The sequence below is a fragment of the Lagenorhynchus albirostris genome, chromosome 2 (genome assembly GCF_949774975.1).
Source record: "Lagenorhynchus albirostris chromosome 2, mLagAlb1.1, whole genome shotgun sequence".
Taxonomy (NCBI): Eukaryota; Metazoa; Chordata; class Mammalia; order Artiodactyla; family Delphinidae; genus Lagenorhynchus; species Lagenorhynchus albirostris.
In genome coordinates this window covers 143,712,484-143,739,562 of record NC_083096.1, presented here as the reverse complement: position 1 = coordinate 143,739,562, position 27,079 = coordinate 143,712,484, and the positions used below count along the sequence as shown (strand labels likewise).

At 52.6% G+C, this 27,079-nt stretch overlaps 1 protein-coding gene across 10 annotated transcripts in view; it reads right to left on the bottom strand.

Moving 5' to 3' along the window:
• Positions 1-1,580: 1,580 nt before the first annotated feature.
• TTC39A (tetratricopeptide repeat domain 39A) overlaps positions 1,581-27,079 on the bottom strand; it is a 51,811-nt gene continuing 26,312 nt past the window's right edge. For 5 of the 10 annotated variants that reach the window (XM_060140101.1, XM_060140099.1, XM_060140106.1 and 2 more), the window contains 16 exons: positions 24,797-24,928; positions 23,825-23,901; positions 22,481-22,548; positions 20,019-20,083; positions 17,869-17,968; positions 16,476-16,541; positions 15,022-15,130; positions 14,510-14,577; positions 14,369-14,428; positions 13,281-13,442; positions 8,413-8,504; positions 6,334-6,454; positions 4,085-4,196; positions 3,550-3,664; positions 2,507-2,623; positions 1,581-1,991 (listed from right to left, as the gene is read on the bottom strand). In XM_060140101.1, coding sequence (XP_059996084.1) covers positions 1,868-1,991; positions 2,507-2,623; positions 3,550-3,664; positions 4,085-4,196; positions 6,334-6,454; positions 8,413-8,504; positions 13,281-13,442; positions 14,369-14,428; positions 14,510-14,577; positions 15,022-15,130; positions 16,476-16,541; positions 17,869-17,968; positions 20,019-20,083; positions 22,481-22,548; positions 23,825-23,901; positions 24,797-24,928 — 1,588 coding nt within the window. In that variant the 3' untranslated portion in view covers positions 1,581-1,867. Of the gene's footprint in view, positions 1,992-2,506; positions 2,624-3,549; positions 3,802-3,906; positions 3,956-4,084; positions 4,197-6,333; positions 6,455-8,412; positions 8,505-13,280; positions 13,443-14,368; positions 14,429-14,509; positions 14,578-15,021; positions 15,131-16,475; positions 16,542-17,868; positions 17,969-20,018; positions 20,084-22,480; positions 22,549-23,824; positions 23,902-24,796; positions 24,929-25,069; positions 25,093-27,079 lie in introns of those variants that run through there. The other 5 variants (XM_060140105.1, XR_009538930.1, XR_009538929.1 and 2 more) reach the window with 5 other exon arrangements.

Below are 27,079 nucleotides of genomic sequence, written 5' to 3'. Positions count from 1 at the left end.
GCATTCTAATACGTGAGGCAACAGGCCACCTTCATTCAGCAGCCTGGCTCTAGTTCACCCCTTTCACCTGCCCTGTCCAACAACCTGGAAGTAGGCTGGGCTCCCAGCATTCAGGCTGTGGAGGAGAGAGAGCTTGCAAAGGACTTGCCCTCTGTGGAGAGCACTCTTTTGTCTAGTTCTAACAAAATAAACAAGGAGTCTTCCTTTCGTAGCATTTCTGCTGTGACAGTACAGTAAGTGCAAAAGGGGACTTGGATGAGGGTTTTTGGCTTTGCTTTCCTAATGAGAATATGCTTTACCTAAAACCCATAACTTCATTCAGCATCAGCCGCAAGAAGCTTGGTTGTGTATTAATAGATTAAACCACCTAGCTTCTGGCAAATGCTCAGAAGTGTTTGCTAAATACAGCAGGCTGGAAGACTGGAAAAGTTGTCTTGTGGTTCTTCCTTTACAGAAACTGCATTCAGTGTTTGAGGAATCACATTTCCACAGATGAATATTTTTACCAGGAAAATGGTTAAGTTGAAGTATGCTGTTGTTAGATTGTGAATGGTAAAACTTGGTGTTTGTTGGTCACTGAACTTGAGTCCTCACTTTAACAGTCCCACTGGGTGCAAATTCAGATGCTTTTAGGCGCCAGAAAGATTATAAGTGTTGAAAAGAGCCTCTACTCAGCTCCAACTGATTGTTGCCTTGTGGGAATGAGGCCCAATATTGCCAGATTATTAAAATAAGATGCCAGAAACCAGATTTATTTGTGAAATCTCCCCATTTTAAAATGTTAGTAACTTATTCTAAAAATTTTAAAACATCATGTTGGCTAAATAAAACATGCCTGAGCCATATGACTTCTGATTCAAACTTTCTGCCCAGACTAAGAATTCAAGCAACAACATATTTTACTGAAATAGATGTTGCATGATCTCTTAAAGTGTATAAGTTTTATTACTTAAATATATCTTTTCTCTTAACTGAAAAATCTGAAACACACGAACAGGCCAAGAATAACCATTCTGTTTCTAAGAAAAACGCTGTCGGTAAATAAGTGTACCTCGAAGGGAAATACAGAAGATTTTTATGTTTCATAAATCATTCCCAGTGGTTTCAATTTGGCATATAGCAGACTGGTGTCTGAGAAACTTTACCTGCCAAACTTCTTGGCTTTGGCACAGAAAGGGCCACAGGGCTCCCCCTTCCTTCAGGCCTCGGTATCGCTATTCCTTAGTGGCGAAGATTGATTTTTTTTTTTCCTACAGATGGACTCAAAATTATCTCACTAAAAAGATGTGTTTGATTTTTTTTAAATTGGAAAGTTGTTACAAAGGGAGTGTAAGAAGGAAGGTAGTGGGAGTGTGTGAAACCTCTATGTCCAACCCCCAGAAACCTCAAAGCCTGCAGTGCAGATCCTCCTTTGGGTCCTTCCAGCCCTGGAAGCTGAGACCTCGCTCAAGTCTGAAAAGCACTTTGGCCCTTGGCATCATAGATTTGCCTCCACATCAGTAGGGGTTAAAACAGTGATTTACAGGTGGTTGGTTGGTAGTTTTTCCCAAAGCTTTGATCCCATCAATGTATTTCTAAGGAAAATGTAAACTGTTTATACATTCTCTTAAACATCACAGTGAAAAACAAGTACCCGTATATGTGATAGGGCAGGCAGAGGGCTCCAGCAACTCTGTCCTTGGCAAAGGCCCTTGGCCACACTGGTGAAAATGCCAGCTTCGCTTCTGCACAGATACCTATGTCGTGTCATCGCACTGGAGCACTGGTGGACCCCAACGGCAGGGCAGGGGGAGGGGATCTTTTTGAAATGTTTCCAGGAGCTCTGTCCAGCTGACTCTGTCTTCCAGCCTGGGAATGCTGCACAAAACTACAAGGGCATTGATGAAACCATGGATCTGTTGCCATTCTCTAGGGAAGACTTGGCTTGGAGTGTGGCTGCCTGGATTCGAAAATGTGTCCTTGATTCCATGGAATAATTCTTATAATTTTGCCTGGAAGAAGCCAGAGAATCAGACACATGAGGCTGCTCCAGGAAGTGCTTTTCCTTTAGTCTGAACTGTGGGAGCCCACTAGCCAAGCAGTATTTTTAGAGGCTGAGATCCCTACCTCTGTCTAAAGAAAGAGTTGGGCCCTGACTAATAGAGATTACCTGTTACCATGCCCTCTGGTGCCACTGTTGGTCCCTGAGCTTGAAGGAGAGGTTTCAAGAGGTAGATCCAAGGGCTGGAAGGCAGGAGACCTGCACCTTCACACCAGCCCTGCAGCTGGCTTGTGGTGTGACCCTCAGTCCCTGATGCTGGGATATCATTTCCTCATTGGTAAATTGAGGAAGAGGCGTCCCCTATGCCAGGTGAGAGCTGCGTTCCCCAGGGACATGGGCCCAGCCTCTGGGCTGCCTATACTGCCTCTGCCTGCACCCTCCTCCCTCACTGCTGCCTGGCCTCTTCTGCCCATACCCTGCACTCCATGGGGAACAAAGGACAGACCAAGGGCAATCATGCCTTACTTGGCAGTTTCCAAGAGTTTGACAGCCTCTTCATTTCTGCCTTGCTCCATAAACAGCAGGGCCAGCTCCAGCAGGGCATTTGGGATCAAGTAGTGGTCATATTTAATCCTCTTTTCACTGCAGGACAGAGGAAAACATGGCTTACAGGCTCTGCTCTTGAGACATCCTTCAGGCACGTCCTTCAGACTCCTCCTGAGCCTCTCCCCAGTGGCAGGATCCAACTCATGGTCTTGTGGGGTTTTCTGATCTGAATTCCAGTTTGGGAGGGTTCCCACTACCTAGCCCTAGAAAGGCTTAAGATTCCACAGCAAAGCCTTCCGATCCTCTGCACCTGGGGCCCCAAGTCCCTGACAACCTATGGCTCATGTCATGTCCTTAGTTAGCCCACCCCCACCTCAGTCCCCAACCCCCCTTTATTTCATCTGCAACCCTTTCCCTCTACAACCTCACCCAGGCAGGGAAGGACCTGACCACTGTCACCCAACCTCAGGTGTCTTTCCTGTGTCCAGGCATTTGCACATGCTCTACCTACTCCACTTAAAACTCCTCCTTCCTTGCTTTCTCTGCCTGGTAAACTTCCCAATTTAAGTGGCATCCCTGGAAAGCCTTTCCTGGTATCTAGCATTATTAGGTTTAGGTCCCTCCTCCTGGCACCTGCTGTCCTCTGCTTTCCTCTAGCACAGCCCCTCACCATACCAGATTGAGTTGCCTGTAGCTGTCTGTCTCTCTAACATCTGCACTCCCCAAGGGCAGAGTTGATAAATTACAAACTCCAGGGGGCACCATTCACACGAAACTCATTACGGATGGCCTCCTGTAGTTGGGCAATCTGGTGGCCCTAGAGGACAACGTGGGAATGATCTGTGCCCAGCAAGGGTCCTGGCACAGGATAGACACTAGTACATGTGGAGCGAGTAGGGGTAGTCCAGAGTCAGGCACTGTGCATGTGTGCATGAGGAAAGAGAAGCCCAGAAAATGCTGCCCTGGAGCCACGGGCCCAGCAGCAGGCCATCTGGAGTGGGAGTGGCCACAGAGGCACTTACTTGGCAGAGATGCTCCTGAAGTTCTCCTCGGCCTCCTGGACACGGCCCAGATATTTCAGACACAGGCCTTTCAGCAGCTTCACCAAGCACTCATCATCCACTGAGTACTCATTCTCTGAGAATAGGGGAGTGAGGGAAGACGACAGGTTTGTTCATTTTTTCAGCAGTTACTCATGGAGCCCCTACTCTGTGCTGGGCCCTGGGGAGACAGAGGCGGCTCACACATGGTCCCCATCCTCAGGGAGCTCACATCTGGGGAGGAAAGACAGATACTGAGACGATGACAATACAGTGATACCAGGACTGATTGAAGGAAGCCCGGGGGTTGTGGGAGCCCAGAAGAGGCCCTGACCCTACCTGGGGGACAAGGGACAGCTTCTTGGAGGAGCTGCCACTGAAGCTCAGTCTGGAAAGGCAAAGGACAATTACCAGGGTAGAGAAGTGAGGAAGGACGTTTTTGGTAGAGGGAATCTTCAACTGTAAAGACCTGTGGTCTGACCCAGCCTGGCAGGTTCAAGGGCCTGGGGGTAGTCACCTGGGCCCTTTTCCAGCAACTCTTCAGTCTTGGTGATAATCTCAAGTATCCCGTCTGTGAGTTCCGGCTGCTTCCCAATCACAGCGTAGCCATTCCAAATGTACATCATTTCCTGGGGGCAGGGGAGCAAGTCAGTCCCAGCTTTCCTCCCCATTGGGGCCTCAAGTTTCCCCATCTGTAAAATGGGTAGCTCAGATCAGAGGATCACTAAAGGCCCTTCTAACTCTGGAAGTCTCAGCCCAGCCTTTGAAGCTGTGGACTTGAGGGAGTTATGGGGAGTCTTAGCTCTTACTTACTATTGAGATCTCCCCTTACCCCAGTGAGAATTTAAGATGGACCCATATTCTCACTCTTCTGCTCATAGCTGCTGATAGTTTTCAGTTACTTTTCTGCTCATGGCTTCCTGGGGCACTACTCTGCTCTCTCCCAATCTCTCTGTGCCCACACTCTTCCCATTCTTTGAGGACCAGGTCATGCCCCACACTCTCCAGGGAGTCCTCCTCCTTGCTTCAGCTAATAGGGCCTCCTATATTGGAGGAACCATAATTTACTTAAGCACTTCAGGAGCTTAAGACCATGTTACCTTCTCTCCTATTTTGCCAAGGCACTGAGCGTGAGTATCCATCTATGAAACATACCTGATGCCTTTTTTTGCCTTAACTGCCAGGAAGTTCAGAATACTAAATCAAATTTTCATTCTAGTAATTGTGTTAGCTTAGATTAGCATTTCCTAAACTATCAAACCAGGCAATGGATGTGAAAGTGACTTGTATACATAAAGTTCTAGAAAGGCTTTTGTTATGTTCCAGGGAGGGATTTTAAGTTTAGACAAGGTTTTATCAAGTTGTTATATGGTCTCAAGTTAGCAAGTGTTCCATTAAAAGATTGTTCTGTGGCCAAATAAGTTAGGGAAAAACTGCATCTTCAAGCTTCTCCTTGGAGACCTACCATGCAGATTAGCATAGAAAGGCTCCAAGAAGGTCTACGGTATATAAACTTGGTTTAGGCCAGTCTTTCCCAAATGTATTTAATCACAGAAATCATTTTATGCACAAATAGCATTTTTCAGATTATAGTTTTGGAAATTCTCCCCTAAATTTCTCGTATAGTTGCTTCCCCTGCCCCCATTTGATAATTGCTTTGTTGTATATTTTAACCTGTAAAATAGCTCAGATTTTATTTAAAGATATTCAGGATACGAGCTCTAAATAAATTCTACATAAATATTGAACTTTTTGATTTCTAAAGTGTTTAACATGTTTTATCAGCTGATTCTCATAACTGCCCTATGAAATGGGCAAGGAATATATTATTATTTACATTAAGGGAAAGGGGGCCCTACACAGGGTCACACAATTAGTGAATAGCAGAGCCAGGTCTCTGAAGCAGCACCCTTTCTACCTTTCTGGCTGCCTTATTATTTGAATAACAAGGACTCTTAACAAACTAGAAACTTCTCTGATGCCTGCTCAAATCATGCATGGAATTAGCTTCAAAACCATGGTTCAGAATATGGGCTCTGGAACCAGACTACCTGGGTTCAAATTCTGGCTAACTCACTAGCTATGGGACTTGGACAAGTTATTTCATTTTTCTACTTACATCTTATCTACTTAGTAGATATTTTATCTTCCTCCTTATCTATTAGGCCTTATTATCCCCTTCTGTAAAATGGAGATGCCACCAGCACCTACTAAGAGGGTTGTTGTGAGGATCAAATGAGGCCATAGGCAATGGGTATAAGGAGCCTTGAACACAGCAAGTGCCCAATAACAATGCCAGCAATTGCTGTTATTTCAGAGTTGACTGTAATATAACATGGTCCCAGCCTCAGAAAATCTTGGTCCAGTGAGGGCGGGACAGTGTAAACAACAATTCTAATCGTGTGACAAGACAGAAACAGGGTGGAAACACAAACAGCCAAGGGATGCCTCTGCCTGGGAACAGGGGTGTGGGGCTGTCTGGGGGGGCTGCTCTTTCTGCCTTGAGGTGCCTGCAGCTGACTCACCTGTCTCTCCACCCCCATCCCTAGTAGACCAGTGCTTTCTCAGAGGTTGAGGCAGGCTCCAGCTCATCTGTGTCCCCCACCCAGTACCAGGTGAATTGTAAAATCCTCTCTAGGCCCCTGAGGCATGAGGTCTTCTTCCCTCATCCACTTCCGCCGGGGCCAGTGGCTATATCCCTGGCTCTCAGCTCATCCCCACAATCCCAAACTGGAGTTCAGAGCCAGTCAAGGCCCTCCTACCCACCAGAGCAGGGATGGGCAATGAGATGGGTTTGGAGGAGAGGTAGCGTCTGGACTTCCGGATGGCAAACTTCTCTGTGGGTAGAGATTTCCCAGCAATCTTGAGTTTCAGGCCCGGCACAGCTCTGTGGAAGAGATGAGGAGGGTGGGGAGAGGGCGAGAAAGTGCTAGAAAGGACAGAGTCCCCAGCCTCTGCTTGGCCCCTCTCTGGGCCTCAGTTTCCCCATGTATATGATGAGAGTGTTGGACTCATAGCCTGTGGCTATGGCCTTATTTCACAGGCCCTGCCCCAAGACCCGAGCACTTCCTAGGGCTAGGCAAGGGGCTCCGCAGCAGCAGCAGCAGCAGCGGGCAGAGGTGAGAATGTACACAAACCCCCCAGGACTGCTCTGCCTTTTAGTTGTCCCTCTCTACTCCCAGCCCCCATTTCCTAAGGGCCCAGTGGAAGTCTGACTCTACTTTCACAGAGGAGATTAAAACTCATAAAGGGAAGGACCTGCCCAAGACCACACAGCACAAACCTTTCATTAACTTTGGCCACGTGAGTTGTGGCCTCCTCAGCTGTTCCCAAGGGTACGGTAAAATGTGGTATGCAGCTGGGCAAGCCTCCACATCTGGGGCCTCACCCACCCAGCTCCGCCTTACCCTCCATCCCTGCCATAATCATGGGGGTATGGCTGTGGCCTTCAGAACCTGAGCTGTCCAGGCCCAGCAAACAGCTGGACCTAGTTGTGAGGTCCCCCACCAAACACCTCCCCTGCTTATTCACTGTGGAACCTCTTCTGGGCCTGCTTTCTCATCCCTAAAATGGAGACAATGATATGAAAGGGAGAAGTTGTTACCCCCAAATATGCTTCTTAGGCATAAAGATTATTTTAGGCTGATTCTTTTTAAGAAACAGCAGACACACAAAAAGCTCTGAAAACCTAGTAGAAGTTACCTTTTTGTACGAGACATTTACATTTATAAGGGAAATCTCCATTTGTAAGGTTATCTCTCTCTGTACCGGGAAGAGGAGGATAACTAAATCTCTAGAAACTTATCAGTGGAGAAGGCAGAGACTTAAATCTGCGTAACAACCACACACCCTCTTTTACCTGAAAACCTCCCGCAACTGGCTCCCTATGCCCCCAGATCTTTTGTCCTTTAGCTGGAGATGGCACTTAAGGTAATGGCTCGGGCCATTTCAGAGAGTTAGCTCAGTCTTCCTGAGTCTCTCCCACGTATACAGGAGTTAGTAAACTTCTGTTTGCTTTTCTCCTGTTAATCTTATTATGAGGGTCTCAGCCAAGAACCTAGAAGGATGGAGAAAAAATTACTCTTCCTCCCCCACAGATTCCTACCCTCACAGATCTTCTAGAAGAGTTACATAAGATGGAGACACAGAGTTACTCAGTAAATGATAAACACTCTGTGACTGTGACAGCCCAGGAAGCTAGGGTTACCTAGTATGTTGCATGTTGGGGCCAACCCTCACCATGACTGGAGGAAAGCCCTAGGCTCCATCCTCAGCCTGCCATGGCTGAGCCCTGCTCTAGGCCCTTTGCAGAAGGCAAACACAGTAGTGCAGATAAGAATAAAAACAGCCGCCATTTATTGGCTCCAGGCCCTACCCCAGCCTCTTTAAATCTGTCCTCTTTGATTCGCAGAACAACACTGCAGAGGCAGAGGTTGTTATTCCCATTTTACAGATCCTGAAATTGTCCAAGGTGACACAGCTAACAAATGGCAGAGGCTAGGTTTTATCCTGTTTATGTGATTCCAACTCTGCTTTTCTGAGTGGATCAGGTTAACTCAGCAGAAGGAACCTCTCTGGACCTCAGTGTCTACATCTGTCCTACTCTCCAGGTGAAAGAGGTTCAGTGGAAAGAATGTTGACAAAACCACTTTTGTGAAAGAAAACCTCTGAATGGATTCAAAGGGCTCTCACCAGCGGCAGCAGGAGGCCCCCGGCTATGGGAGGGAAGGACAGGCACGTGGGGTGACTGTGGGGGAGTGTCAGGGAGACGACAACTCCACCACCTCCCTCAGCTCAGGCTGGCTGTGGGCAGGGCCTACGACGGGTTGCAACGGTCGGACCCACCTGAACAGCTCCACTTCGTCATCCCCGAACGGCTTGTAGTCCTCCTTCCCAAACATGCTGAGGTAGGCAGCCTTCATGTAGATGTAGGTGGCCTGTGTGAGGCAGAGCAACAGTCAGGTGTGAGCAGCCTGCCCTCCAATCGCAGTCCTGAACTGGCACCAGTACCTTACTGGAACCTCACTGTGGCCCAGCATAGTAGCTGACATTATATTATCCCCAAGCCCCAGGGGGAGAAACTGGGCGAGGAAGCCGAAGCAGCTTGAGGATTTGAGCTAGGAGTTAAATCCACGATGGGCCATGTCTAAGCAGCTGCCCTCTCCACTCTGAAGTGGCAGGGCAGCCTCAAGCAACTAGAGGATGCACGGGGTGGTGCTGAGGATAGGATGGAGACACAAAGACGGGGCAGCACGGGCTGCAGGGAAGCAGCCACTTCAGACTGGGCCCTTGAACGCCGAGGGGAAGATTCACAGAGACAGAAAAAGGACCTTCCAGGCAAGGGGAACAGCCTGATCAAAGCCAGGGAGGGCAGAGATGTGTGTACGTAGGATACAAATCACTAGCATAAAGCATGGGATGTATACAAGAAGAGGTGTGAGGCCAGAAGAATAAACAAGGCCCTGGGTCAGGGCTCAGCTCAGGGCCCCTTGGTGAAACTGCCTTGCTGTGTGCCAGGCACTCTGCATATATCACCTCACTTGATCCCAAAGACAATGCCAGAAAGGAATCTGTACCCCACCTCTACTTCCTGGGACAGCAGAGCTGCTAGGAGCAGAGCTGGGAGTGACCCCAGGTTTGTGTGGCTTCAAGGGTCTGCCCACTGGATCCACAGCTGCCACTGACAGCTGCCACAACCACCCCCCACCCCTGGCCAAAGACCCATCCCCGAAAGCCGCTCCCCTTTGCCTGAAGTCCAGTGCCAGGGGAGTCTGGCTCTGTGCTGCCCTCCAGTGGCCAAGTCTTGAACCACAGCTCCTGCCACCTGGGGCAGCTACCCAGCAAACAAGTGTAGTGGATGGAGGAGGAAACGGAGCAGGACATCCTGGAGTCTAGTCTTAGGAGAGAGAAGGTGGGAAGCAACCTCCACCTGGGAGCCCCACCCATGCTCAAGCCCAGGGCTACTCCCAGTTCCAGTCTGCCCTCAGCACCGCAGTCTGCCCTTCACAACATGAAAAGCTGGTCTTTGTGGGGTGTGCTGAGAAGCAGCTCCCCTCTGTGAAATCTGTTCCCCATCCCATCTGTAACCTCCCAGTGTCATCTGTGCTTTCTCCCTCTCCCCAGCCCTGGTAGCGAGCTACCAGGCCCTCATGATTTTACCTCCCATATAGCTCCGAAATCCCACTGGCCTTGCCCTAGCCCTCACCTCAATTATTGAGCCAGCCTCCACAGCATCTCCCTGCTCCGGGCCACCAGGGATGTCTTTCTGCTGTCCTAGTTCACATGCTTTCCTAACTGATCTCCTGCTCCCCTCCTGGCCCTGCAAGCCATTTTCCACACCACCTGCCACTCTGACCTTTTAGAAGCAGATCACATCAGTCCCTCCTAGACATCGTCTCACGGTATCCCATCGCACTTAGGAGAACATCCAAATGCCCTGTCATGGCCTGCGAGACGCTGTGCGGTCCGCCCCGTTTCCTCTCCAGTTCCTCTCCACTGTTGCCCCCTCACTCGTATCACTCTAGCCACACTGGCCTCCGGGCTGCTTCCAGAACACATCAACTCACGGCTTCAGCTTCCTCCCCCTCTTGCCCTAATATCTACCAGCGCCCTCTGCCTGGACTGTTCTTCACGGAGATGTCCATATGGCTTGCTCCTTCACTTCATTCTGGTGTCTTCTTATAAAGACCTCCCCTGACCACACTGTTCATCACGCCCTGCACCCGTACCTCACCCGATTTTTCTTCATCGCACTTGCTGGAACCTGACGTTATCTTACACTGTACATCATCTATTTGTGTGTTTCTTGTCTCTCTCTCTTCCCACTAGAACATGAGCCTTGAGGGGACCTTTGCTTGGTTCATTTGTGTATGTCCTGCCCTAGAACAGGACCTGGCGTGTGAGCATGCCCAGCGACTGCAGGAGGGATTTCTTAAAAGCACAAATCTAAGCCACAAGCATGGGCTCCCCCACTGTCAGACTGAAGCCCAAACAGCCACTCAGGGCCCTTGTGACCTGCTTTTCTGGCTCCTCCTCTTCTGGCCACTCTTCCCCATCACTCCTGGAACTCACCTCAGGCCTTTGCCTGTGCTTTCCCTCTGCCTGGGATGCCATTGTCCTTTCTCTGCCAGGCTCGTCTGCTGGCTTCCTCTAAGAGCCTTCTCCTACTCCCCCGGGACAGTGCACCCTCACTGAGTCCACAGGAATTAGGATGGACGCAGTGACCTAGAGTTGTGAGACCCATGGACATCCAAGTTACCAGGGGATGTTATGGGGCCACACTGATGGAAAACTGCAGTCACCTTCCCTGATGGGACTCCTGTCTCCCAGAGTTATCTGTTTGCCTATTGAGTCCACATATTTATTTTGCTGGATTATTCTACCAGGCTCTGTGATATCAGACAGTCCTTGTCCTCAAGAAGCTTACAGCGAGTGGCTTAGAGGGGGACGGTCCCTCCACAGTCCCTCTGCACTCCCACCCACAAACCCTATGCCCCTGCAGTTCTCTCGGTTTGGGGAGAGAACTTCCACTTTCTCCCCTCTGCCACCCTAATTCCTCCTCCTTCAAGGTTCAGTTCAGACATCTCCTTTTCTAGAAGCCTGCCTTGCCCCTTGGCTGGGCTGCCCAGGGATGCCTCTGAGCTCCCCTCAGATTCCCCCGTTACAGCACTGAGCACACAGTTGTCACCATCTGGTTTCTGGTCACCCAAGCTGCGAGTACTGCGGGAAACGTGACGGGCCCAAAGGGACGACTCGGCGTACTACAGGCAGGGAAGAATGCTGAGCAGAGGGATCGGCACATATGGCAGGGGCCACAGGCCAACTTCCTAGGGCTGGAAGTTGGTGGACTCCGGTGGCCAAGTGCTGGAGATTAGGGATGAATGAAGTCCCAGAACTCGGGGTGCCACAACCCCTACTTTCACAGGAAACCCTTCTGAGGAAAGTGTTGCAGAGAAAGAGGGGCTGACCTCCCCAAAGTCACAGAGCTGGAGACTGAGCCAAGTCAGGAAGCCAGACTCCCTGACACCTGGAGGCCTCATCCTCCCTCTGCTCCTCACAGCAGCTGTGTGGCCCAGCAAAGTCACACACTCTCTCTAAGCCTCAGTGCCCCTCCTGGGCCTGACGGAGATAACGCCTGGGCACACAGAGCTCCGTGAAAGCCCACTCCTCCTGCGGGCCCCACCTGCCCACACCCAGAGGGCTCCCTTTCAGCTTGGGCCCCAGGCAGGGGGACTGAAAAGGGACTTTCATGCAGAGGTGGGGGAGAGATGAGAAATAGGGATTTAAGGTCATTGAGACACAAGTGCTATGGATCTGACACTACCAGATGCTCTGTGATGATCTAGATGACCCTAAGACCCTTGGTTCGGAAGTCTGTGCTATGGTTACTATGATGATAACGCCTGATACTTACTTCATCACTTACCATGATGTTATAAGCTATAAGATGCTGCGCTGAGCATCTGTTTTGTTTCGTTTTGCCTACATGGCATCTCTTTAATGCCCACCCCCATCCACACTTATTCTGGGGCATCACCTCATTTTTCTTCTGGGGAACCACCCAACTTCTACTCCCAATCCATGAGGGGTCCTCCCACCCCTGTTTCCAGGCATTGACTTGGGATCTATGCCAGACCAATGAGGCTCTATCCAGGGACTCTGGTTGAAACCAAAGGGAAGATGTGAGTTAGGGGCAGGCAGCCCATAGCCACCCTGCTGGCAAATGGAGGGAACCTGCCTGTACGACAAAGATGTCATAGAGGAGAGCACAGTCCCAGGTGGAAAAAACAAGCCCAGACGACATAATACGAATTCCTGAATTCAGCCGTACCTGAAGTCAGATGTGCCTAAAGTTTTCGGTTATATGAACCAATGAGCCTCTTATGTTTACACCCGCATAGTCAGGTACTATGTCCACTAGCTCCATGTGACTTTTTACATTTAAGTAGTTAAAATGGAATAAAATTGAAGACATCCAGTTTCCCAATTGCAGTAGGCACATTTCGAGTGCTCGGTGTGCACATATGGCTAGGGGCTACCACATTGGACAGTGCAGAAATAGAGCATTTCCGGGACTTCCCTGGCGGCGCAGTGGTTAAGAATCTGCCTGCCAATGCAGGGGACACGGGTTCGAGCTCTGGTCCGGGAAGATCCCACATGCCGCGGAGCAACTAAGCCCGTGCACCACAACTACTGAGCCTGCGTGCCACAACTACTGAGCCCACATGCCACAACTACTGAGCCCACATGCCACAACTACTGAAGCCCGCGGACCTAGAGCCCGTGCTCCGCAACAAGAGAAGCCCGCACACCGCAACGAAGAGTAGCCCCCGCTCGCCGCAGCTAGAGAAAGACCACGCACAGCAACGAAGACCCAACGCAGCCAAAAATAAATTAATTACAAAAAAAGAAATAGAGCATTTCCACGGTAATGGAAAGTTCTGTTGGGCGACACTCATATAGACCATGTGAGTCACAACACACTTCTGTCCCTTGTGAGTAAAAATCTCGACACACTCTAGTTCTAAAGGTCATCTGTTCCTCATGGTCTTTAGTTTTTTCCAACCCTGAGGCCTGGTAGAATTTGTGGTTTTGGTTAAATTCCAGCTGAGACATCTGCGTTCAGTTAGGGGTTTGGCCCTTGCTCTGGGGGCTCATGGCCAGTGTGGGTTGGCCTGGTCCCCCCGTGCCCCCAGCACATGGTGTCAGCCCACCTTGGACCAGGAGTTCTCCTTGCTGAGCAGGTCTGCGTAGAAGTAGGCCATCTTCCACTGGCCTTTGTAGGTGAAGCACCACATCAGCTCCCAGTAGCACATGTGGTGGAACTGCTTCCAGTGCTGCTGGGCCTCGCAGCACTCCTCGAACCGCCGGATGGCCTGTGGGAACCTGCCGGTCAGCCTCGGTGGGTGTCCCCTGGCCCGCCCCCACCCCGCTCTCTGCACCCTCTGTCCCCGCCCAGCTCCACAGTAGCCCCAGCCTCCTGCCGTGCACAGCGGCCCAGCCCTTGTGCCAGGCTCGGGGAGGGGGCGAGGGGCAGCATCAGGGAGACAGGAGTTGTGGCCTCCAGTCCTGGTTCTACCGCGTAAGTCTTACACGACCTTGGGCCCAGTTACTGCCCCTCCTGGGGACTCTGGTCTTGCAGCACAAAATGAAAGGGTGGGACAGAGCTATAATAGAGGGATAACAGGCAGTGGAAAGTGCTAATCTTACAGTGATATAACGTCTATGCCTCAGAGCAAATTCCAAAGGTTCCAGAAGCCCCCACGAAGTGACCTGGACCTGGGGCATCTGTCCTGCTGCCTGAGGAACCACAGCCAGGACCAGCGGGAGACGCCAGAACTCCAGGTCACGGAGTCCGTCCTGGGCCTTGGTTTAATGCTGGGGATTCTGCCCGGACCGTGACTCGCCCCTCTCTCACCCCTTCAACGGCTCCCTCCCACCTACAGAGCCCAGACTCCTTAGCCAGACCCTCAAGGTGCCCGCTTCAGCCCCTGGCACCAGGTTCCAGCCTGTCGCCCTGCCCTGGACAGCGGGTCTTCCCACCTCTCTGCCTTACTCAAGGATGTGGTAGCCTTCCATCTCCCGTTCAAATCCTACTCACCACAAATGCCAACTCCTCCCTCGTCTTCCCAGACTGCCTCAGTTGGAAGTGCCTCTCCTGCCCCCGCTCTCCCGTAAGTCCTCCCTCGGGGCCCTCCTCCCAGTCTGCCCTGTCCCTGAGTTCGTCTGTGTGTATCTGTCTTCCTACTGGCCTGGGAGACCCGAGGGCCCTCCAGCACCGGCTCCGACCCCCATTACTCACCGCGTCAACATTGCCTTTAATGGCTTCAATCCGCCCCGCAAAGAACAGGAAGATGGCGCCCTGCAACAACACGCATGTGGGTCTGTGTGGGTCCACAAGGCACACGTGGGCTGGGAGTATCTGCCAGGAGGTAGGGCTCACCTTAGGGTATCGCTTCAGGTAGGGTCTCAAGAGCTTCTCTGCCTCCGCGATGTTGACGTTCCCAGTGCCTGAAGGAGGTGGGGGGACAATAGGACACGTCACCATCCTCCCTGGTGATCCGCCTCCCAGCAACCTACCAGGGGCTTCTCAGGGTCTCCGTTCCCCCTCTGTGAAATGGGGATGATAACTCTTCTATCTCCAGGGTGATGTGAGGATTGAATTAGACAGTACAGCCTACAGCATCCTCACCCCCTCTCTGAGGTGGGCATGACCCACCCCCATTTCACAGATGAGAAAACTGGGGCTGGAACCCAGTCACACTGTGAGGAAGCGAGTGGTCAGCAGGCCAGGCCCCAGGACAGCTGACTCGGCTCTGCTGTTTCTGGTTTCAGTGCCCCATCCCCAGTCCTGGGGGCCCGAGCAGGGTCTGCAGCCCCTTGCCCTCTCACCCCCTGCCCTTAGAGCCCACCAAAGCCCAGAGGCCCCAGCACTCGCCCCGAGCGCACCCCTACCGAGCACAAAGGTGAGGAAGGTGTGGTAGCACAGCAGCAGCATGACACAGAGCACGGCGCGGAAGCTGTGCCCCGATGCCCCCTCCTCCAGCTGCCGCAGCCCGTAGTCCTGGAGGAAAGACGGGGACTGGCTGAGGCCAGCAAGGCCTGAGCTCCCCAGGGTCCTCCATGGGACCCGGGGGGGGGGAGGGGCCTGGGAGGTCCCTGGACAGGTGTGAGGGCAACACCGCCACAGAAGAGACCAGAGAGTGCTGGACTCCGAGTCTGGAGCCCTGGAGGCCGGGTCAGCTGCTCCCAGGCTGTGCAACCTCGAACAAGGGGCTGCCCCTCTCAGTGCCTCAGCCATCTTCCTGAGGGCAGGGGACACCGCTGCCACAGCCAGGGCAAAGGCGTGGGTGTCCCCTACCTCCTCAATAGCCCCTTCCCCATTCCCCCCTTTATCCACTTGCTCAGTCCCCATAGTGGGCACCAAAGCCCTGAGTAGCCCCACGTCTGGTGGGGGAGTAGGAATGACAAGGAGGCAGATAATGCTAACCACAGGCTCAGGGCACAGACAGGGCTTTCTTAAGATTGCTCAGTTCTTGTATTAATTGTTATGATTATGTTCTGATCGTGCCACATAATACGGGTTTTCTGTGTAGTAATGTTTCCTTTAAATAAATTTAAGTAAAAAATATGAATCACATTTGAGAAAAATGATACATAAGTAACAATACAGAGGTGTGTGGACATGGCAAAAATCAGGAAGGGCTGGAGAAAGTCCAAGTTGGAGAAACATTGACCTGATGTAAAAAAAAAAAAAAAAAAAAAGCCCCTTGTTTTACAAAACAAAGAGGCCCAGAGGAGGGCGGGCCTTGCTCAGACTCACAGGGAGAAGGGGATGAGGCTGGACTGACCCAGGGCCCCTGACTTCCAGGTTAATGCTTCTTGTACCATATCAGGCCTCCTCCACCAGGGAGCCCTCCCTGATCTGCTACCTGGCACTCAGATTCCTGCCCTCAGTAAAGCCTCTGGGTGCTTGAGTCCTCTGGTTCCCACCTCAAGGCCCAATGCACAGTAGGGCTTCCCTTGGGCATCTCCCAGACCAGAAAATGGTCCCAAGGGAAGGGACTTGCTCAAGGTCTTCTAAGGGGAGAAGGACCAGGTTCCTGACACCTGCCAGGCTCAGAGAATATGGTCCCAGGCCCCTGAAGGACCCCAGGAGCTGCTCTTCACACCCACCCTTACCCGAGAGCCTCTCTACCCTGGGAAGGGCCTGGCAGGGATCAATGGCCTCATTTGCAGGAGAGGAGACTGAGGTCCAGAGAGGTCTGAGCCTTGTCCAGGGCCACACACTGAGGGGGGCTGAGCCAGGACTGGCACTCAGGCCCCGCAGCCCCTCAGCCTCACCCTGTTCAGCTGAGCTCCAGCCCTGGGGCTGAGCAGGTGGAGATCCCCAGAAGGAAGGTGGTTACCTTGTTTCCTGAAAACCCCACGAACTCTAGCAGCCGCAGGATCCTGGTAGGAAGCATGGACAGCGTCTGCAGGAAGAGGCAGGTGGACGTGTGAAGGGGTGGGGGCTGACCCTCCCAATCTCCAAGTCTCCAGAGTCCTGGGGGTAATCCCAGAGGTGCAGGCCCCGTCTCTGGAATGCCTATGAGGAGGCCCTAGGTTTCTGAAAGCCAGCTTCCCCAGATAGAGGCACTACAGAGTGACAATTAGGAGCCGACTGCGTCTAAATCCTAGTCTCACCACTCCCAGCTCGGGCAGCTACATTTCCTCTCTCTGCCTCAGTTTCCTCATCTGTAAAATGGGAATAATAATAGCCCCTACCAGATGGATCAAGTTAATATATGTGAAGCACATAATAGGGCCTGCACCTAGCAGTTAGCTATTGTTATTACACTGAATCCCTACTTTGTAACAGGGGCTCTGTCATTGCATGTGATCCTCAGAACAGTCCTGCAAAGAAGGGATCACTAACCCCTCTCAACAGACGGAGAAACAAGGCACAGATAAGTGACGGGATATGTCCGAGGCACCACAGCTCATCCGAGGTGGAGCCGGTTCTCGAACCGCAGCCAGTCCAGCTACAACCTGCTGAAGTACCTGATGCACTTGGCAGCTGGTGTTTCCCAGCACTTGGGCCGGGATCACTGCTCCCATTTTACACAGGGGGAATCTGGAACCCAGAGAGGGGTAGGGACCCCCATCAGAACAGGCTTTGCCTAGAGGGGAGAGAGCCACCCCCGCCACACTCACACTTTTGGGTAAGTCCCTGGCCACCCAGGGCCAGAAGTCTGAATTGTCAGAGAGCAGCTCCTCCTTCCAGGAGCAGGCACAATTCTTTCTTCTGAGCCTCCCTGCCTCAGCTCACTGTTCCCTCTGCCTAGAATGCCCTTCCTGCCTGGAAAACGTCCTCCGTTTATGGATGCTTCCAGATCCAGCTCAAATATTATCCCCTCTGTGAAACCTTCCCGGGCTCCCCCCAGGAAGGAGTCCTGGCTCTCTGTTCCCTGTGGGTCGTCAGCTGTTTCCAGGCCTGTCTCCTTCCCTGCCACTGGTCAATGTTTAACCACCAGCCCTCCAGGGAGGAAAAGGCCCTGATGTATTGTGTTTGTCAGTTTCTGGTGCTGTAAACGCTGCCACTATAGTGGATTTCAAGCTTTCAACTTGCCTTGGGAAGAAACGCCACGGCCAGCCCCCATCTCCACCCCAGCTGTGAGCCCCCAGGCTGGCCACGTGTCTGCTTCATCACTGGGGCGTGGGATAGTAGCTCGGCAGAGACCATGGGTAGGGCAGGGATGTGCAGGGGAGATTAATCTTGAACCCAGACACTGTGGATGTGGGAAGGGCATGCCCACTCACCAGGTTGAAGGCTCCCACACCGAGCTTCACTCCTCCTTCAAAGTGCCTGTGGTTCTCTCCCTTGCAGTACTGTGAGGACTGCACGAGGCTGTCTAGCTCCCTGCGGAGGGATGCAAAGCCTGTTTCAGCCACATGTGGGGGGCTGGGTCCTCTTCCAGCTGGGCCCAAGTTGCCCCTATACTCCTAGCTGATCTCAGAACTCCCTGGCGGTGGATCTGTAACCGTCTGGCAATCCAGAGAGCTGATATTCGAGGAATTTCTAGCCCCATCTCCCATCGTAATGACACACCGCTTGCTCTTGAATTTCAGCTATATCAGCCCTAGCACACCCGCCTCGTCCAACATCTAGGCATTTGCTCGTGCTCTGCATTCTGTCTAGGACAGTTTCTCAACCTCGGCACTACTAGTATTTTAGGCTGGATAACCGGATAATTTCTTTGTTCAGGTGGGGGCGGGAGGCCGTCCTGTGCATCCTGGGGTGCTCAGCAGCAGCCCTGGCCTCTACCCACTGGATGCCAGCAGCAACCTCCCCCAGTATGACAATCAAAATGTCTCCAGACACAGCCAAACGTCTCGTGGGAGGAAAAACCGCCCCCAGTTGGGAACCACTGGGTTAACTCCAACACCGCCTCCTTGAGGAAGTCTTCCTGGAGTCTCTTGGTTGGAATCCAACCCTCTTTCTTCTGGTCACCAATAGCTCAGAGTCCATATCCCAGTCTGTCTGGAGCAGGACAGGGGCTTTAAAGATGTACCTGCCTCCCTTCCAGGACACGAGCATCTTGAGGGCATTTGCTCAGCAAACACGGACTAAGGTTTCTCTGTGCCAAGCACCGGAGGACAGCAGGGAGCAAAGCCATCAAGCTGCTGTCCTCACAACTCTCCCGCTCTTAGAGACAGACCCCTATCGAGTCACTGTGAGGATGAAGAGGAACCCTGGAGCGTGGCCTAGTTTGGGGTTCTGGGAAGGTTTCCTCAAGGAGCTGACATCTGAGCTGAAAACTGAGTGATGAGGAGTTAGCCTGGCACAAAGTGTTCCTGGCAGAGAAGACAGTGTGTCCCAGGGCCCTGAGGTAGAAATCTGGCATGTTTGAAAACCTGAGGGAAGGCCCAAATGTCTGAGGCACGGTGGGACGGGAGCTACGGCTAGGAGGACAGGGGGACCTCCCAGGAATGACTCGGCAGGACCCAGGAGTTTATTCTAAGAGCAAGAGGGGGTCTCAGGAGTTGGCAGGGACTGACTGACCTGACAAGGTTTGTGCTTTGAAAACATCACTCTGGCAGCTGGTAGGGAGACTACAAGGGCCAGAACACAGTCTGGTTTCCCTGAACAATTCCAGCAGGACCCACAAAGCAGTGTGGTGTCCATATACTGCATGGTGTGCTATACCCCAGTAGTACCTGGAAATCAAACTCACCATCTCTCTGCAGGGAAATAGTCACATTAAGTGGGGAAAATAAAGATGATAGTCTCAAGTCAATTCAAGTCAACTTTTAATGGAAAAGTAGTTTCAATGCCAAAATTGGGGCAGTGGGGAGGGTTAATTATTTTCAGAGCTTTTCTGATTTTGGAATTGTAGATAAGGATTGCGGGACCACATTGGGCAGAAGCGCTCTGGACTGAGTCTTCAGTCTTTGCCCCATAAACACGGCCTACGTGTGGCCCAGTGCTGAGATGACATGGAAATAATCTGGCTCTCGAGGAGCTCCCAGTTTGGAGAGGTGGTGTGTATTATGTAAGCATCATCCCTGTGTACTGGAGGGTTCAAGGAAGGCTTCATGAGGAAAGCGGCATTTGGACGGGGCCTTTACGGATGTGTAGGAGTCCTGCGGCTATTCTCAAAATGACTGTTCCTGTGTCTTTCTCCCACCCCCACCAGACCGAGCTGTTTGTACAGAACATGTGCCTTGTTTTCCCCTAGCTCAGGGTCAGGCACAGAGTCAGCTCTCAGGGGGACCAAATGAACGGATACACCCAGGGGAATAATATTCCAGAAAACTGAAGTCCTGAGGGTACAGAAATCTATCTGAGGTCACATAGCATTCTAGGTTTCCTGCCTCCAGCCAGTGCCCTCTACCTCCCACAAAGCAGCCTGAGGGACACAGGGCAGTAGATGCTGTGGCCTCAGGCCCCCCAGGCCAGCCCCACTCACTTGTAGGTCTGGTAGCTGTTTCGAACTTTGATGCCACCCTTGATGAAGCTCACCATGTTCTCGTCCTGCAGGGGGGAGAGATGCTAAGAGCCGGGCCTGGGTGGGTAGCCACAGGCTTGAGAGGGATCATACAAGGCTCTGGATACTGCCTGGCCCTCCCTGGGCCCAGCTTTATGAGGGACCCCACGTGGGTGGGGTCAGAGGCCTCCCCACTCTACCCCTGGTACTTGAGATAAGGGCCTTGCTTGCCAAACAAGACCTCCACAATGCCCAGGGCTCAACCACAACCTCCTGTAGCAGGCTCATATGTACATATACTATGTGCGTGGAGAGAGGCCTGGAGGAGATGCTCCCACCGGTTAACAGTGGCGGAACTGTGGGGAAGGAAGGGAGACGTTCGTTTTTTGATTGCTTGTGTTTTTTTACAACAAGCAGGTATTTATCACATTTGTAATTTAAAGCGCCAGTACCTGTGGACTTCCCCGGCGGTCCAGTGATTATGACTCCGTGCTTCCACTAGAGGGGGCACAGGTTCGAACCCTGGTTGGGGAACTAAGATCCCGCATGCCACACAGTGCAGCCAAAAAAAAAAAAAAGCACCAATACCTACAGTCCACCTGACAGTTCCACTCCCAGGTATACACCCAAGAGAAATGGATGAACATCTTCAAGAATGCTCACAGAATCACGGTTCATAGCAGCCAAGAACCGGAAACAACCCAGATATCCTTCAGCAGGATAATGGATAAACAAACTGGTATATTCATAGAAGGCAGTATTACACTGCCACGTACGGTTGGGTGAAGAAAGCAAGTCCCACACAGCTTGAGGCCTTAAGAAGCTCAAAGGCAACTAAAACATAACAATATGCTGTTCAGACATGAATAGGAAGCCGAGAAAACCATTTTTAAAAAATAGGGCGGGGGGGCTTCCCTGGTGGCGCAGTGGTTGAGAGTCCGCCTGCCGACGCAGGGGACGTGGGTTCGTGCCCCGGTCCGGGAAGATCCCACATGCCGCGGAGCGGCTGGGCCCGTGAGCCATGGCCGCTGAGCCTGCGCGTCTGGAGCCTGTGCTCCGCAACGGGAGAGGCCACAACAGTGAGAGGCCCGCGTACCGCAAAAAAAAAAAAAAAAATAGGGCGGGTGATGATAAATACAAACTCTAGGTAGTGGTTTCCCCTGGGGGAAGGGAGGCAGAGGGCAAGGAGATGTGCCAGCGGGGTTCTGTTCTCCGGTTGGGTGGGGGGTTCGTGGGTGATTATTATGTGTAATAATAGGGTAAACAAACAACGGAAGTAAAAGGCCAGTCATGGTGCAATTATTACAGTGATCCTAACGAAGAATTCAGATTAATCCAATTCTAATCATCTGAGGTCCAAAAAGACAGAAAAATCACTAACAAAAATAAACAGTACCCCAACAATAAAATTTATAGGTGCCTCTCCACCCCAGTGCACCTATTTACATGACGATTATATTTTATAATTATAATCCAGGCTTTTTGGTAAAATCATGATGATGATGGTTCTCATAATTTCCACTGTGGTGAGGAGCATAGGCTCTGAGTTGGCCAGACCTGGTTCAAATCCCAGCTCTGCCATTTGCTAACCATGTGACCCTGGGAAAGCGGTTCCTCCCCTACTAATCCTCCCCATCATAGGCCTGGGAGGTGCTGATTAAATAATACATAGAAATGTAGGTAAAAACAAACATGCAGGGGCTTCCCTGGTGGCACAGTGGTTGAGAATCTGCCTGCTAATGCAGGGGACACGGGTTCAAGCCCTGGTATGGGAGGATCCCACATGCCGCGGAGCAACTAGGCCTGTGAGCCACAACTACTGAGCCTGCACGTCTGGAGCCTGTGCTCCACAACAAGAGAGGCCGCGATAGTGAGAGGCCCGCGCACCGCGATGAAGAGTGGCCCCCGCTTGCCACAACTAGAGAAAGCCCTCACACAGAAACGAAGACCCAAAACAGCAAAAATAAATAAATTAATAAACTCCTACCCCCAACATCTTAAAAAAAAAAAAAATGCAATGTGTATAATGTATGTAAAAACAACATGCCTGTAATGTACATACAAAGCCTGGTATGTTGCAGGTTCTACAAGTCAAGTTCTTGAATGAATCACGTTTGATTCATTCAGACTAGTCTGCTGAATGAATCAAACGTAAAGCAGGCTCTGTCACCCCTGTGACATGAAAACAGCAGGGAAGCAGCAGTCACGAGGTGGAAGCACATCCTGGTAGTGGGTGGGAACGCGTGTGCTCCGTGTGGAGGGGTAAGGCCCATCACCTCTGCCACTGAGCCTGCCCAGGGCCAGGAGCGTTGGGGTGACGGAGCCTCAGTCCTCGCCTCAACCCCAAGGGGGCTGGGCATGGTTGCTCTAGACCCTCCAGGCTAAGACGTGGTGACCCATCTTCTGAAACCCCCAGGCTGCTTGTACGAGAAGAGGGCTCCTACCTGCAGGAAGGTCAGGGCTGCTCTCTGCAGCAGGCACTCTGCGTAGCAGACCTCAGCGTGGATTTCCACTGCAGGGAGAAAACCAAGGCCCTGCGGCCTCCTGGGACTCTTGGCAGGAGGCTTGGGCCAAATCCTCCTCATCCCACTTCCCAAAAGGCAAAGGGAGCCTGAGTCAGCACCTGCCTGCCACCTCCCGAATCCCCATCACCAGGTTACCTGGTGGTAGGCACCATTGCCCTGAATTAACTCACACCCCCGACCCCACCCCCGAGAATGTCAGCACAGGACCCTGGGCCTTGTTCTCTTGTCCTCCGGGCGTCACTGTAGGTGCTGTGCACCAACACCCCTACAGTGCTGGGATGAATGGATAAACCCAGGGAAGCCGCAGGCTGCAGGAGTAAGGAAGGAGAACGAACACAGCCCGAGGAGTCAGGAAAGACTTCCAGAAGAAGACACCTGAGTTGGGCTATTTGAGTTGAACATGGGATGGAAGGATGAGGCAGGAAGAGCTTTCTCGGCAGAGGCCCAGGAAAGCCAAACAACTCAGGTGCCTGGGGGACAGCTGAGCCACAGAAGGTTGAAATGGGGTGGAGCAGGGAGAGATTTAGAGGACAGGGAAAGATGAGGGGCAGAAGTCTGGCTGTAAAGGGTCTTAAACACTGGTGGAGGCCTGCAGATTTGGTCCTGTGGGCAGCAGGGAGCCATGGAAGGTAGGAAGGAGAGAGTGGCACCATCATAAGCACTGTTTTGCACTGGAACCTTCAAAGGGCTCTCGAGGTGGGGAGGGCCATTTGCCCCTGCACTAAAGGGCCCCAAATTGCTTATGGTTGGCTGCTGCTGTCTCCAGGACTGCCACATGTGGTCACGGCACAAAGATGCCACATGGCTCTGGCGGCCCAGACCTTCTCTTCCACGGCCCCCAGCTGTTTCATCTCAGTGTGTCAGCCTCTAGGACCACATTCCCCGCAGGAGCACGTGAGATCACTAAGATAATTAAACCAGTAAACCTAACTGCACGCACAGTCCTAAGCCCACACTGGCCTGAGGAGCAAAGTGCATGGACCTTGTGACAGCATTTTCTTACCCAATTTCCAGCAGGTAATACTGTCAGGTAAGTGAGTCTCACCTGCTCCCCCGCCCTCACCACCCCACCCCCACCCCCGCCACCTGAGACCAGTCCTCAAAAGGCCCCAGGTCTGACCCATCTGTGTCCCAGTGTCTAGGGCAGGGCCCGGCCCCCTGGGTGACAACTGGGAGGACACCTGTCCCTTCCCACCCCTTCCTGGGTCTGGAACCGGGCTGCCTGGCGTCAGCAGAGTTGAGAGCACATCCCAGATGCCACACCTTCCGTGAATTGGTCCATAGTGGGGCGGTGCAACAGGTTGTTGAAGGAATCTGTTACAGAGGACTTCCTCCGGTGCCTGAAGAGGAAAATGGGATCTCAGGTCATTCAGGGAGGGTGAGCGAGGGGCCCGTGTGCCTCCAACAGCATCTCCTGCCCCTCCCGTAGGACTCCACACACTAAACTCCTGGCAACTCCCCCCAGTCCAGGCCTTCTCACACCCTTGCCCCTGCTGTTGCCTCTGCATGGAGCCCCCTCCCCCACCCGCTCTACCCTGGCCAGTTCCTAGTCACCCTACAGGACCCAGCTCTGGCATCACCTCCTCCAGGATGCCTTTCCTGCTTCTCCAGCTGGACCCCCACGACCCCATGAGCCTCCCTGCATCGGGCTGGGATGTTACTGTCTGTGCCTGTCTCCCCGATCAGGCAGTTCAGGCGTCAGAGGGGCCGGGGTCTGATGATTCCCTGGGTGGCTAGTGCCCAGCACAGGGCCTGGCCTAGGGCAGGCAGGGGTGTGTCCCAGTGAATGACGACTCCACCTGTGCACGAACCCTGAGGGTCTATTCATTCACGCATACAGGCAGTTAACATGTACTGAACACAAACTATGCACCAGGTCCCGTAACCGAAGTCTTCATTCAGTCCCCACAACAACCCTGTCATCACACCCATTTCACAGATGAGGAAAGTTCAGACCAGAAAGGGGCTTGCCCAAGGTCAGCGAGTTATTACGTGACAGAGCCAGGATTTGTCTCCTCCCAAGCCAGCCTGGCCCCTGGAAGCCCCCCGTGACTGGCTCAGACAACACAGCTCCTGAGGCAGTGCTAACAGGGATGGGTTTCAGCACTTGGGGACACCTTTTCTTAGCCAAAAGGAGTAGGACTAATAGTGGCATGTTAGGCACTGGGATAGGGCAAGGTGACAGAAGGATGGGCCTCACAACCCCTCAACCCTGTCCACACCCCCGGCCGCGACCTCTGACAGAGTGACTGGGCCTCCTTCAACATGTTGCCGGCAAGTAGGATGTCCTGGGGGTCAAAGGTCATCATGGCCTGCATCTCCAGGATGGTGGCATACGTCAGTGAGTGGTACATGCTCTCCTTGGTTCTGCCAGAGAGAAGGGACATGAGAGCATAAACTAGAACTCCAAGGTAGCTGACCCTGTGTCATCACCCACCGTTCCCTCCCCCATCCCGCATGGGAGGAAACACAGGTCCAGAGAGGGGAAGGGACTCGCCAAGGGCTGACCCTTCCATTGCTGCTCAGGCGGCCTCGGATCCCAGCATCTCTTCTTCCTGCTGAGTGGCTCTACGTGACTCCAGATCTGAGCCTCGGTTTCTCACCCATTCCACATGGACAGCAGCAGCAAGGCTGCCGTGAGAACTCCGAAAGAGCTCAGCAGTGTGTTGGCCTGAGGTGGTACTCCCCTGCGCCAGGGCCTGCCTCTCACCTGCTGCCCCATCTACCACAGGTCCTGTCTGTGGGGTCTCTTCTCTCCTCAAGCCCCACCTCGGGCTTGCCCATCCTTGTTCCCTGGACCTCACTGACCTCGCCACCTCCTGCCTCTCCCCACCCCATCATCTGATCCTGTTGCTCTCTGCCTGAGCCCTCCCGTGACTTCCACATCCCATGAGACAATGCTGGGGGCCCAAGGCACCACACATCACAGGCCCTGCCCACCTCTCCAGCCCAGCCCTCATATCACTTATGCTTCTGACCCACCATCTGGTCACATTCAAGACTATACCACACTGAACCACACACACTCTCCTCGAGAAAAGCCCACATCTTCCCTCCTGCAGGCCTTTGTCCTTGCTGTTCCCTCAGCCTGAAATGCCCATCCCCTACCCCCGCATCCCCTGACTCATCTGTGAAGGCCCTCAAATGCCTCAAAGGCCACTGGGAATCCAGGGCTCCCTCCCAAAGGGAGCATGTGTCTATAACTGAGGCACAGGTCACACTGAACTTATATCAGCCGAGGCTCAGCTCTCTCCCAGACTGTGGGCTCCTCAAGGACAGCGCTTGTGTGAGATTTATCTCTGACTCAGCACCAACGTGACAGGGCTGAGCGAGCTGGTCTCAGGAAGCCTCCCCATCCTGTCTCCCGGCTCCGCCACAGCCCCAGACCTTGCATCTAAAGGGTGTTGGGGGGAAGAGGGGTGGCATTTAGTCTAACACAGGCAGAGAGCAACAGGCAAGGAAGGATGGGACCAATGCCAGTCCTCCTCTGTACGTGGGGAAGTCACAATGTATCTGGGCCTTGATTTATGCTTCTGCAAAATGGGGACAATAATGCTGGCCCACCCGAGTCCATGTGGGTCTGGCTGGGGATTACCCTTGCCTGGCACACAGTAGATGCTGCAGCGATTTTTTGCTCCCTTCCCTACACCCCCTTATTAATTATTTTCCAAACTCCTCAGTGCCAGGCTTATGCTGGGAACTTCAGGGGAGAGAGAAGATGACTAAGGTTTATAGACCATCTATTCTATCATAAGACTTCACCTGTTCCTCATTCATAAAGCACCTCTGTAAATTAAGTTGCTTTTTTACTTCTGGGTGATTCTCAGGTGATATTATCCTTGGAAGTCAAAGGTTCATGAAGGAGACCAGTCCTGGCAGCTGTTGGGACACCTCCCAGGTCTCTGCTAGAACTGCTTATCTGAGGGCAGTGGCTTGTGGAAAGGAGGCCACAGTCTGCAGTGGGGTTACAGAACTCAGGCTTCAGAGTCTCTCAGACACAGGTTGGAATCCTGGCCTCGCTAGTCACCAGCTGTGTGATCCTCGTGAGTCTTGCAGCCTCTCTGAGCCTCAGGCTTTTCCTCTGTAAAATGGATACAATAACCCTTCTCTCCCAGGACTTTGGGTGGCTTAAGTAGGGTGCCCAGGCCAGGGCCATAACACCGATGTTCAATGAATGTGAGTCTGAGTCCCTCTGTGTCCTGCCAGGGTCAAGGGTCATTGCCCTACATAAAAACTTTCTCCCTGAGGAAGGGTTTCCCGGGCAGCACACAGACCCACCTCCCAGATAATCCCCTTCCCCCAGGCCTCTCCAACTCTCACCCTCCTCGCCCCCAGGTCCCAGGCCCAGACTCAGCCACACCTGCCCAGCCCAGTAGGAGGGAGAGCCCCTCCTGGGCAGCTGGCAGGCGAAATGGAATTTCTAGTCTGAGGCCCAAGGCCCTGACAGGCACCTGCAGCTGGGAATCCTAGCCCCTCCCCAGCCCATGACGTGGAAGCCCCCAACTCTGGTTGGACTGG